Raw genomic sequence first — 12,723 nt, forward strand, 5'->3', positions numbered from 1 at the left:
GGTATGATCCAGGGAACCTGGGAAGAAAGTAAAGATGCTTAGTTTCTTTTTTCTTTCTTGTTCTTTCAAACTTTCTGACTTTTATTAATTTCTCTCTTACTACTCTACTACCCTCCTTAAAAAAATTTTGTCACATCAACAACAATGATCTCAATAGTCCCTAACTTTGAACTGCTGCAAGATGTATGAGAAATATTGCAGACCCCACCACAAAAAAGCTACACTGGAAATGGAGAATTAGTACATTAGAGGGATCAAATAGCTAGTAATGAATATTCTGAATTAAAAACCAAAAGTTTAAAGCAATAAATAATACGAGTACATGGGAAAGAAGTGCAATTATAAAATAGAAAGAGAAAGCTCATAAGAGAGATGTACTCCTAGTGTTTACCTAAGAAAATATTCACCAAATAATAATCAGCTTTCTGAACTAATTCATTCTGCTAAAAATTGAGTTTTCATTCCAGATATACTCAATCAGAACCTACTGAGTAACAGGATACCCAGGTATCACTTGTCACTCTGGACTAAATAAATGCTGGGCTGATAACCGAAAGTCCATGGTTGAAATACATCAGGTGCTCCTTGAGAGGCAGATGAGATAATCAATCTGCTTCCATAAAGCTATGAACATTTGAAGGGGTAGTTCCATTCTGAACCACAGGGTTGCTATTAGTCGGAATCATAATCCATTCAAATAGAATGAGCAGGGAAAGCCACCAAGAAAGAAGTACTTAGTCGGATTCAGATATGAAGGATATGAAGAAGCTGGCCAGGTAAAAAGATAGAATAAATGTTTCATAAAAGGCCAAATGTATTAAAGCTCAGAGGAATGTTAGGATTTAAACACCAGAAGATTGTACTGTTCTAATTTCCTAAAGACACTATAAACATTTTGATGAAATAGTAGAAATATACAAGGTTACACAAAAAAGAAGCCAAGCTTAAGATTTGACTAAATAAATACAGGCACAAAGGTGAGAAGAGATAGTTACAACACCAAGAATGCATATTCCACTGAGTCAATGAATAGATGAAAATAACTCTATTGGTTTAAGTCATAATTAAGAAACACTTGGAATTTGTTACGAATGGAAAACTTAACCAAATCTTATCAGCAATTGTTCTTTATATAAGTAAATACTTATCTTTAAGGAGGAATTTTGTACAAGACAAATCTTGCACAGAAGATGATGAAGAATAATTTATCCCATAAAAAATAAGGGGGAAAGGAGTTACTCACCACAATTACAACTCTAACCCCAGGGACAGTGAAAGAAGGACAATCTGACCTGCATTGAGAGCTCTGGTGCCATAGCATTTTGAGAGCTGCACTATTAACCTAAAGACCACACCTCACTGGAGGTTCAAATCCCCTAGCAGGTCCATGGGAGAAAGATGCACAATCTCCTTTGGTCCTTAAAAAGATAAAAAATCAATGGAGTATCTGGTATCAATCAGTTCTGACTTGGCAGCCATGAGCTTGAGGGGTTTTAATAGTATTTGTAAGTGGCCTAGTGAATTACGATGGAGTTCTGGTGGTTTAGTAGTAAGGAGTTTCCCTGCCAACAGTCACAAAGGCAAGCTGTTTGAATCCACCAAACTTTCATCAAGAGAACCATGGGCAATCTCCTCTCAGGCAATTTACTGCCTTTGAAAACCCCCTGTAGAGCTAGCTGGGAGTCAGTTCTGACTCCTGACTCCACAGTATACTACAACAGTGGATTATGTGTTGGGTTGTTAACTAAATGATCTGATTCTGCCAGAGAAAAGATTTTCTCCATGAAAGATTTATAGCCACAGAAGCCAGATGGAGTCAGAACCAACTCAATGGCAGTGAGTTAGATTCTTGGTAGATATGTGTGGATCACAACAAATTGTGGCTAACCTTGAGGAAAATGAGAATCCCAGAACACTTGTTTGTGCTTATATGAAACCTATACTTGGACTAGGAAGCAGTCTCACTGCGTGGTTCAAAATCAAGGAAGAAGTGTGTCAGGGATGCATTGTGTCCCTATACCTTTTGAATCTATATGCAGAACAGATCATTCAGGAAGCAGGGCTTTATGAAGCGGAATGGGAAATCAAGATTGGAGGAAGACTCATAAATAACCTATGATATGCAGAGGACACAACCATGCTGGCTGAAACTGAAGTGAATATCTAATCATTGCTGAAATCAGTCATAGAAGTATAATTTAGCTTTAATATACATGAGAAAAAACTAACATAGAAGTGATACATAAGAAAGGGCTTTCCCTTCTCTAATAATATTTGAAGTCTAAATACAGCAGCCTTCCACCAGGACAAGAGCTGGTGGGCACTAGCCAAATGACATTTCTGTGGGACAAGTGTGGGCAGTCTCCTCCCATACAGATGCATAACCTTTGAAAGCCTTGGATGATCACCATGAATTGTAATCCACAAATTGGATTTGGTTTTGATTCGCCCACCAGTGCCCATATATAGTTTTGTTAGACAATGATGAATTTTATTATGCCTTATTTGGGGGCAGGATTTCAATTCCTAGGACCCCCAATTCATTTTCTAAAGTTCAAATCTTTATGACAGGAGATTGCCCATTTTTCTCCACAGAGTTACTGGTGAGTTCAAATTGCCAATCTTTAGGTTAACAACTCAGAAATTTTCATACATCATCAGGGCTCCTTTGTTGTTGTTATGCTCTGTCATGGGAGTGACAGGTTTTCCAATTGCCTGTCCTTCTCCCACGGATCAGCTATTGGACTCAAACCTTGAGTTGGAAGCACAACTCTTTACCACTAGGGTAGTTCTTAAAAAAGAATATTTTACTTAGGATTGTGGAGAGTCAGCAAAAGAGAAGACCTTCAACAAGATGGATTGACATAGTGACTATAAACCTATAGAAACAGTAGGTTTAAGCAAAATGTAATGAACAAACAGGCAAGAATCTCAGTCAAAAAAAATTTTAAAATTTATATTTCCATGAAATAAAAATTCTAGTAACAGGAGTCAAGGCTATCTTGACTGGTGACACCTAGTAAGATTCTGTCACAAGGCCAAGGGCAATTAAAGCAGTTCTAGAAGGAAACAACCAACTGTTTTCCAAAAAGAAGCGAAAGGCTGTTTTCAAAGCTACCTACATTTTCCATTAAAAGAACATTTGCTCTTTGCTTTACTTTCAAACATGAATTCTACTATTGATGGTGCAGCTTTTTAGGTCTTCTGGCCCCAAAGAAAATACTTGAACATTAAATGGGAAGGAGGACAGGCTTACAAGTTTATTGCAACTTAAAAGGAAGAAATGGCTAAGGTAAAGGACTTTTAAACCAAAAGGAAGTGGCAAAGATAGTTTACTATGTTACACTGGGAATGTTATACATTCTGTATGGTATATAAGCACTATTTATGTAAAATACGAATCTTAAATCTTGCCCCTCCAACCAACTGATCGTAGCATTTTAGTATCATACCCAACAATATTATACGAAAACATTTATTGTTAAGTGCCCTTGAGTTAAATAAGACTCTGTAATCCTGAATAAATCTGAATTCTGTCCTATCTTGGGCCATCAATGTCATCTCCTGCATATCTGAGCTCATTTTTGCAGTCACTGGTACTCCATGTCTTTGAGGGCCTTCTAACCATCCACTCTACTAAGCATGATATCCCTTTCATATATTAAACAAATTTTTATTTAGAGCTTCTGATTAGGCAGCTTTCTAGGTCTTAGGGATAAAGAAGGGAGCTCTGGTGGCATAATCTACAGGGAGCTGTGCTGTCAACCCACAGATGGTGCTTCTCAGATAGTTTGAATCCACAAGTTGCTCCATAAGATGGGCAATTTCCTCCCTGGGTGATTTAAAACCTCCCAAAACCCACTGAAGTATCAGCTATGAGTCAGTTTCAATTCAATGACAACAGAATAAGAATGATAAAGAAACTATTAATGGTTCTGGAACTTCTTGGGGTTCTAAATGAGGTGTGTGATTGCCTCACATACTTCGGGCATGTTGCCAGGAGGGGCTATTCTTTGGAGAGGGACATAATGCTTGGAAAGGTGGTGGGCTGGTGAAGTAGAGAAAGACACTTGACTAAGTAGATTGGCATGATGACTGCCACAATCACCTCTAATGTGTCAGAGAGTGTGAAGATGGCATAGGATAGGACAAGATGCAGATCTGTTGTTCACAGGGTCATACATGATGACACCTAACAACAACAACAACAACATCTATTAAGTAAAAAAAAAGACTCCTTGTGACCCATAAGCAGATTTTCAGAAGTAAAATAATTGATTGTCCGTCTTTCTCCTACAGAACAGCAAGTGGATTTGAACTACCTGCCTTTCTGATAGCAGCAAAATTCCTTAACCAGTATGCAGCATGAGATGATGATTCTTAAATGACAACTTAAATTCATTCTTCTTTAACTGAGGTTATGGGTTCTTATAACATAAAAGATAAATATTTTCCATTTGTAAGACCAGCATTCCTTCCTTCTGTGATAGGAAAGAATCCTGGAGTTGATTATTTTTATTTTCCTGCTAGTGAAATTATACTTTAAACTTTATTTCATTCTCTGAAGACATTGCTGTATGTCACCTACACAACAGACTTATAAACAGACTGAAAATGTTTTAGGTAACTGTCTCTTAGTTCCCCCCTCCCCCCGCACCTAGAGATGTGCCTATCAACTTAATTTCTTCACTCTGCATTTTTCACATCGTTTTGGGGGGGAATATTTAAATACTTTTGGAGTCCAAAGTGGCCTAGGGGAGTAGGTGTTGCTCTGCCAATCCAAAGATAAGTGGTTCAAGGCCATCAGCTTCTGTGCGGGAGAAAAATGAGCAGACTCTTGTGCGATTTTAGCCTCAAAAAACCCACTAAGGGGTCAGCTATGAATTGATTACCACATAACAGACTCTTCCAAATTTATTTACAAAGAGAAAACTGCAGTTGGCCTGCAACTGACATCCTCTGAGTAACCATAAAGTGGCAGTAAATGAGAAAGGGAGAGAAACTAAAATGCTCTGTCCTACCCACAATGTTAGCTATTGCTCCATCCCCCTCTAGTGATTAAATCCCTAAAGGTTAAAGCACATATGAAAGTAGGCCCATATTTCCTGTATACATTACTGATGTAACTGGTTGCAGAATAACAAGATCTAGTAGACTCTACAACAGATTTGTGACAACCAGTATAGACTCCTTTGTGTATTTCTTCAATGCAGACATCTAGATCTGACCCACAATATTTTTGTGGCTTAAAAAATAAATAAAGGACGGCAAGGACCCCACAATTGACCAAACACAGGCATTGCCTAAGGTTTCTTACCCTGGGAAATGCTCTATTACCTTCTAGGGAATTTAAAATACCTTTGGAAAAAGGAAGAGGCTACGAGCACTGTTATTATTCCCTACTAGAAAGAATACACAGGATTTATGCAGAGCAAACAAAAGCAGGCTTTCAACAAAGGGCTGATTACACATTGTAACTAACTCTTCTATCCAATAACTGAACTCTGGTTTCCTAGTGATAAGAAGCTGCTTTGCAATCACAAAAGCAAATGATCCAAACCCACAATTGCCACATGGGGCAAGGATGAGCAATCTTCCATACTATTTATTGCCTCTGAAAACCTGCTGGATCAGTTATGCGTTGGTTCTGACTTGATAGTACACAATATACTAACCAATAGTAACATCACAGTATTAATCATTATACTAAAAATAAACATCATTTGCAGATCCTCATCCACACCTATAAGATTATCCTCATCCACACCTATAAGGTTATTTCTGAAACTGCTTCCATTTTGCGTTTAATAAAAGCTACAAAAGCAGGAGTGGCTTCCAGTCCCGAAATAGCTTGCCTCCGGAAACTCTATGAACAGTTCTCAGGCCTTTCGTTCATAGGGTTGCTGAGTAGTCTATGACTTGACGGCACCTAACAACAACAACAACATGTATTGACTATACCATGGACTGCTAGAACAATCAAGTTTGACCCGGAGAGGGTGAAACTGGACTGTTTCTTGGACGTAAGGATTTTGAAGCTTCGTCTGACATACTTTGAGCATGTTGCAAGGAGGGAGAGTGGAGGGACAGAGCAAGAGAGGAAGACCCTCGATGAGATAGATCAGTTCAGTGATTGGAGTAATGGGAGCAGGGGTGTCAGAGACAGTGAGATTGCCACAGGAAAGAGTAGGGTTTAAGGCTCTTGCACATGAGTCACAAGAGACTCGACGGCACATAACTACAACAACATATGTACAAATAAACTCATGCTATAATTCCTAATACCAACTTTCTGAAAAAAGTAGGTGGCTCTGAAAAGAGCCTTTGGCATATGAGAGAGTCGATGTAGGCAGATTTACTTGGAGCTGGTATACTTGGTGACGGCCTTGGTGCCCTCGGACACGGCGTGCTTGGCCAGCTCCCCGGGTAGCAGCAGGAGCACGGCCGTCTGGATCTCCCGGGACGTGATGGTGGAGAGCTTGTTGTAATGCACCAGGCTGGACGCATCGCTGGCGATGTGCTCGAAGATGTCGTTGACGAAGGAGTTTATGATACCCATGGCCTTGGACGAGATGCCAGTGTAGGGGTGGACTTGCTTCAGCAGTTTGTAAGCCTAGAATAGCTCTCTTTGCGGCTGCGTTTGCCCTTCTTGCCATCCTTCTGCGCCTTGGTTAAGGCCTTCTTAGATCCTTTCTTAGGCAGTGGTGCAGACGACTTTCCCCCGTAAGTATTTGAAAAATACTATCAAACATGAAGTATTGTACAATTCTTTATAGCTATTTGATTCAAACCGGTTTGAGAATTCTAGCCCCTGATTGGTTACATTGTCTCCAAGTGAGAGTATGCAAAGTAGACACAGTTCCTTTTTCTATTGGGCAACACTACAAATCTTTTAGCCTATCAGATAGCTTGTACTTATAGTCTTGTACTGCCTATAAGATGCCTTTTTCCACAGCTGGTTGTCTCACTTTCTTGACTCTTACTCGGTTTTTCTATTACTTGTGCATTATGTCTGGTCGTGGGAAGCAAGGCGGAAAGGCTCGAGCAAAGGCTAAAACCCGCTCTTCTCGGGCTGGACTCCAGTTTCCAGTAGGTCGGGTTCACCGTCTGCTCCGTAGGGGAAACTACTCCGAACGAGTGGGCGCTGGCGCACCGGTCTACTTGGCAGCGGTGTTGGAGTATTTGACTGCTGAGATTCTAGAGCTAGCAGGCAACGCGGCCCGCGACAATAAGAAGACACGCATTATCCCGCGCCATCTGCAGCTGGCCATCCGTAATGATGAGGAGCTCAACAAACTGCTGGGCCGAGTGACTATCGCGCAGGGTGGCGTCCTGCCCAATATCCAGGCTGTGCTGCTGCCTAAGAAGACTGAGAGCCACCACAAGGCAAAGGGCAAGTGAAGTCAGCCATACAAACTTGAGCTAAAAGGCTCTTTTCAGAGCCATCCACCTTTTCAAAATAGAAGCTGTTAACTCCTAAAATATATATTCTCCATGACGTAAATATCTTTTTATAGCAGTCGTTATTGTTATGTACCGTCTAGTTGCATGCAACTCATAGCGACCCTATGTACAACAACCCTAACTGCTCTGTCCTGTGCCAATCTCATGTTCTCCGTCACCTACCCCCTCTACCCCCGTCACTGAATCCACCTCAGAGGGCCTTCCCCTCCTAAGCTGTCCCTCCACCCTCCCAAGCATGACGTCCTTCTCCAAGAACTCGTCCCTCCTTACAACATGTCCAAAGTATGCCAGACAAAGCCTTAGAATCCTTGCCTCCAAGGAGCAGCCTAGTTTAACCCTTTCCAGGATGAATCTGTTTTCTTAGCAGTCCATGGTATAGTCAATACCTTTTCCAGCATCACAGCTCAAAGGCATAAATGCTCCTTCTATCCCCCCTAATCATTGTCCAGCTCTCTGATGCATAGCAAGTGATTGCAAAGACTATGCCCTGTATCAGGAGCACCTTAGTCTCCAGAATGACAATACAAAGTTCGAGAGTAAGGATAGGTTTGAAGGAAAATACTCGCCATGAGGTTCACCTTCAGCCATCAATAGAGCAAAGTGGGCTTTAACATTTTTCACGTAGAAAACACATTTTGTAAATAATGCTATCCTGTTTTTATTCTAGTCCCTGGAAAGCACCTTTATTTTCTAGATACTCTATCTCGTTAACCTTGATATATAGATAAAACGTTTCATAAATGAAGAATTAGAAAAGTTGTAATGATGGAAGAACTACCCAGTGGCACTCGATAGTTGGAAAGCCAGGTAAATAAGTGGGAAACACCACACACTAAACTGGGCACTGACATACCTTTTTTTAAAAAAAAAATTATTCATTTTAATGAAAGTTTACAGAAACTGAGGATTTCCATTAATTCATTGTTGCACTTTTCCCCCTGCCCATCCCTCCCTCCCCCTAATTCATTCTTCTCTTTGAAAACTAAAAGAAAAATTCTTTCATTGTTATACAATCCCTTCCTCCAAGTCCACTTCACTATGCAGTCTTCATTCTGGACTCCTTTCATGACAATAATACCTAGTCACATATCCCTTTTAAATAGTTTTCTCCCTCATCTGTTTCAATGCAGTATACATTATTTATCCCATCTTTCTCTTCCCAGTCTTTTCCCAACCCCGATGTCAGTCCTGTTTTACAACAGTGGCACTACGCAGTATTTGTCCTTTTGTGCCGAGATATTTCACTCAGCATAATGTCCTCCAGGGTCACCCGTTTTGAATGATATTGCATGAGTTCCTTGTTTTTTAAACGCAGCATAGTATTCCATTGTGTATACCACAGCTTCTCTATCCATTCTTCTGTTGATAGGCACTTAGGTTGTTTCCAACTCTTTGCTATTGTGAACAAAGCTGCGATAAACATGGATATGCATATATCAGCTTGGGTGACAGTTATGGTCTCTTTGGGGTATATTCCCAGTAGTGGACTTGCTGGGTCAAATGGTATCTCTATTTGGAACTTTTTGAGAAAGCGCCACACTGCCTTCCACAGTTGGCCGCAGCATTTTACACTTCCTCCAACAGTGAATAAGGGTTCCAGTTTATCCACAACCTCGCCAGCATTTGTTACTTGCTGTTCTGTTAAATTTTGCAATTCTTACTGGGGTGAGATGATATCTCATAGTTGTTTTGGGCATTGATTTACACTTGTGGTAAAATAAAATGAATCTCGGATTTCACTCAGATTTATGAAGTCATTTACATTTTTTTTTTTAGGTTGCTTTGGTGGCCTAGTGGTAAGAAGTTGCGCTACAATTTCAGAGGCAAATGGTTCAAATTCACGCTGTTGTTTTGGAGAAGGTGGACAGAACAGCTTCTGAAAACCTGGAGGGTCAGTTTCCAATTCGATGATACACAATAACAACAATTTACATTTTAAAAAAATTTCAGGCATAGTCTCAACACATTGAACTAGTGAAAAAAAATCATTAAAAAAATGACACCATAAAATGTAGGATTGTGTGATGGAATGGTTTGTCTAACTAGGGTTCCCAATGACAAGAAAAACAGGATTGTTCGAGGGATGAATTCATCCAATCAGAGTCTGCAGTTAGTAACCAATCACCATTCAGTCCTTATCCAATGGTTTTTATCTTGCGTCACTTTTGAATACTTATTAAGCCAATCAGAACATTTCAAATAGTATTTAAAGGCAACTTCGGAGCTCCAGCTTCCTATTCTTTGGCTTCTTCTTTTTCGTACTCTCGAGTGATAATGGCACGTACTAAGCAGACAGCTCGTAAGTCCACTGGCGGCAAAGCCCCACGCAAACAGCTAGCTACTAAGGCTGCACGCAAGAGCGCTCCTGCCACCGGCGGCGTCAAAAAGCCCCATCGTTATCGGCCTGGCACCGTTGCCCTGCGCGAGATCCGGCGTTACCAGAAGTCCACCGAGCTGCTGATCCGCAAGCTACCCTTCCAGCGCTTGGTGCGCGAGATCGCCCAGGACTTCAAGACCGACCTGCGCTTCCAGAGCTCGGCCGTCATGGCGCTGCAGGAGGCGTGCGAGGCCTACCTGGTGGGGCTCTTTGAGGACACCAACCTGTGCGCCATCCACGCAAAGCGTGTCACCATCATGCCTAAGGACATCCAGCTCGCCCGCCGTATTCGTGGGGAAAGGGCATAAACTGTTTATCCCTGTTAAACTCAAAGGCTCTTTTCAGAGCCACTCAGCTTCTCAAGGAAAGGAGCTGTAAAAGCACTAAGTTTCTAAAACCTTGGTGACTAAAAACCATAGATAATGGGTGAGCCTAACCTTTGTTAACCTGTGGCAGTAAGTCAGTCCATAAGGTGTTATGAGCTCCTCTAACACATGAAGTAACCAGGATCTGGCTGATTGTTGTTATGCTTGTTTTCTTTAAAGTACAGATTTTATCTATCCTATTTTGACTGTCACAAAGCCCAACTTCCCATGTAGGATTTTTCTTGCCTTAGAGTCCTATTATGTAGAAATTGGAGGAATCAACACACAAAAGATGATGATGAGGTCCTTTGTTGTTATGTGCCATCAAGTCACTTGCAGCCCTAAGAAGTAGTTTAGGGTGTATATTTTAAAATGCTTTTAAGTTTCTAACAGTAGCCTTTTGTTTTGCTGGTATGGTGCCATCAAGTTAAGGATGACTCATAATGATCCTACCAACAACAGATCTGAACCCTATCCTCATAATCTCTTGACACACTCAAGCCCATTGCTGTAGTCACTGTGCCAATCCACCTGGTTTAGGGTCTTCCTTTCCTTCACAGACTCTCCACTTTTCAAAACATGATGATGTTCCTCTTCCAAACAACATGCACAAAGCATGTGGGACAAGGCTTCATCATCTTTGCCTCCAAGGAGCTGTTTTTATCATCTTTGCCTCCAAGAATACTGCACCTTCTCTAAGACATATCTGTTTGTTCTTTTGGCAGTCCATGGGATATATAGTACTCTTCTCCAGCACCGCAGATGAAAGGCATCAATTCTTCTGTCATTCTTATTCATTGCCTAGTTCTCAAATGCATATCAAGTGACTGAAAAGACCATGGCTTGAAATCAGGTGCACCTTGGTCTGCAAACTTACATCATTGCTCCTCAATAATTTGGAGAAGTTCCTGACTACACTTTCTTGACTACTTGTTCCTGGTCTCTGACTATAATCCATTCCTGGTTTTAAAATGATGTGGACCTTAGAACTAGTCTCTAGAAAAACCTAAAATCTCACTTGCCAAGGTCATCTGGATGCAAAGCAATCTTTTAGGACAATGATTTTTATATCATGCCACATATGAAAAACAAAACACAGATCAATGTTTTATAATTTATTCAGTGTGGTGATTAAAATACAATTCTAGGATATATAATATATTCGGTGCTTGTGACATTTGTTGTGAGGTGACATTTTGCTGGAAGTAAATAGACAATATCCCTCTAACCCCAGATATTCTTTAATAAGTTAAGTGTAAGTTACAGTACTGTAGGTACTCTTTGCGACATATTAACACTTACATTAAATCAAATGACAAAAATCCCATAATTACCATCATTATATCAGCTATATAGATAATTAAAATAAAGGCAGTGCAATAAGAACTTACTCAACTTTTCACAAGTGTAATCATTCCCCTTTTGAATGAAAAGCAAGTGTTCTATTTGTTCAGTTTCTCTTTTCCTCTATTCACTATTCTCAGCCTAACTCAGCTCAGATTTAGACAGGAGTCTAGTGAAATGCAGGGAGGGAAAATGAGGTTAAAAAGTAAACAATTTTGCTCTCTCCCTCCAATCAGGTCACTTGCTGCCTAGAGAAAGCGGGGAAATTAATAGGCGGTGACTGAGACATTTTCCCGCCACCTACTTCAGTTCTCAATAAAGTCCAACAGCGGCTTATAATTACTCAGGACTTGGCTTTCAGGAACACGGCAGGTAGCTGTTCATCTTACAGACATGCCTGGTCGCGGTAAAGGTGGGAAAGGCCTTGGAAAAGGTGGTGCCAAGCGGCACCGCAAAACACTCCGTGATAACATGCAGAGCATCACCAAGCCCTCCATCTGCCGCCTGGCAGGCAGCTCAGAAGTCTACTGGCATTTACGTATAGGGTACTTAAAGAGGGAAATGGGCAATATTCCACTCCCAAGATCTGAAGCCTTTTACAAAACTGGGATACGATGGTACCATTTAAAACAAAATCTTTAGGGGGGGGGGAATCTAAATGCACTGCATTCAGAATAGCAGGGTAAAATGTGAAGGGAACAGGATAGAAGACATGAGCCAATGACACTCCACTATTGCTGAAAAGCTTGTGAATAGGCCAATCAGAACATGACGCACGATATTTAAATATTTTTCTCTTCCAATCACCACAGCTCAGGTACTATAAGTATCAGCAACAAAATACTGCTATTTTCCACAGCTTTTACCATGGCTCGTACTAAGCAGACAGCTCGTAAGTCCACTGGCGGCAAAGCCCCACGCAAACAATTAGCTACTAAGGCTGCACGCAAGAGCGCGCCTGCCACCGGCGGCGTCAAAAAACCCCATCGTTATCGGCCTGGCACCGTTGCCCTGCGCGAGATCCGGCGTTACCAGAAGTCCACTGAGCTGCTGATCCGCAAGCTGCCCTTCCAGCGCCTGGTGCGCGAGATCGCCCAGGACTTCAAGACCGACCTGCGCTTCCAGAGCTCGGCCGTCATGGCGCTGCAGGAGGCGTGCGAGGCCTACCTGGTG

At 41.2% G+C, this 12,723-nt stretch overlaps 3 protein-coding genes and 1 pseudogene across 3 annotated transcripts in view; 2 read left to right on the forward strand and 2 right to left on the reverse strand.

Annotated features, from left to right (window-relative positions):
- LOC102854814 overlaps window positions 1–12,723 on the reverse strand; it is a 96,181-nt gene that overhangs the window by 77,890 nt on the left and 5,568 nt on the right. The window contains exon 2 of the mRNA XM_006888637.1: window positions 9,915–9,959. Coding sequence (XP_006888699.1) covers window positions 9,915–9,959 — 45 coding nt within the window. The remainder of the gene's footprint in view (window positions 1–9,914; window positions 9,960–12,723) is intronic.
- On the reverse strand, window positions 6,356–6,729 carry LOC102876064 (annotated as a pseudogene).
- Window positions 7,009–7,401, forward strand: LOC102853599 (histone H2A type 1-like). Its single transcript, XM_006888634.1, has one exon. The coding sequence runs from the start codon at window positions 7,009–7,011 to the stop codon at window positions 7,399–7,401; it is 393 nt and encodes a 130-aa protein (XP_006888696.1).
- Window positions 9,739–12,723, forward strand: part of LOC102853195 (histone H3.1-like) — a 4,015-nt gene continuing 1,030 nt past the window's right edge. Inside the window, exons 1-2 of the mRNA XM_006888633.1 lie at window positions 9,739–10,087; window positions 11,942–12,141. Of these exons, the coding sequence (XP_006888695.1) occupies window positions 9,739–10,087; window positions 11,942–12,141 (549 nt within the window). The remainder of the gene's footprint in view (window positions 10,088–11,941; window positions 12,142–12,723) is intronic.

The sequence above is a fragment of the Elephantulus edwardii genome, unplaced genomic scaffold, assembly GCF_000299155.1.
Source record: "Elephantulus edwardii isolate Elephantulus edwardi_28Jun2011 unplaced genomic scaffold, EleEdw1.0 scaffold00070, whole genome shotgun sequence".
In the NCBI taxonomy this organism is placed as follows: domain Eukaryota; kingdom Metazoa; phylum Chordata; class Mammalia; order Macroscelidea; family Macroscelididae; genus Elephantulus; species Elephantulus edwardii.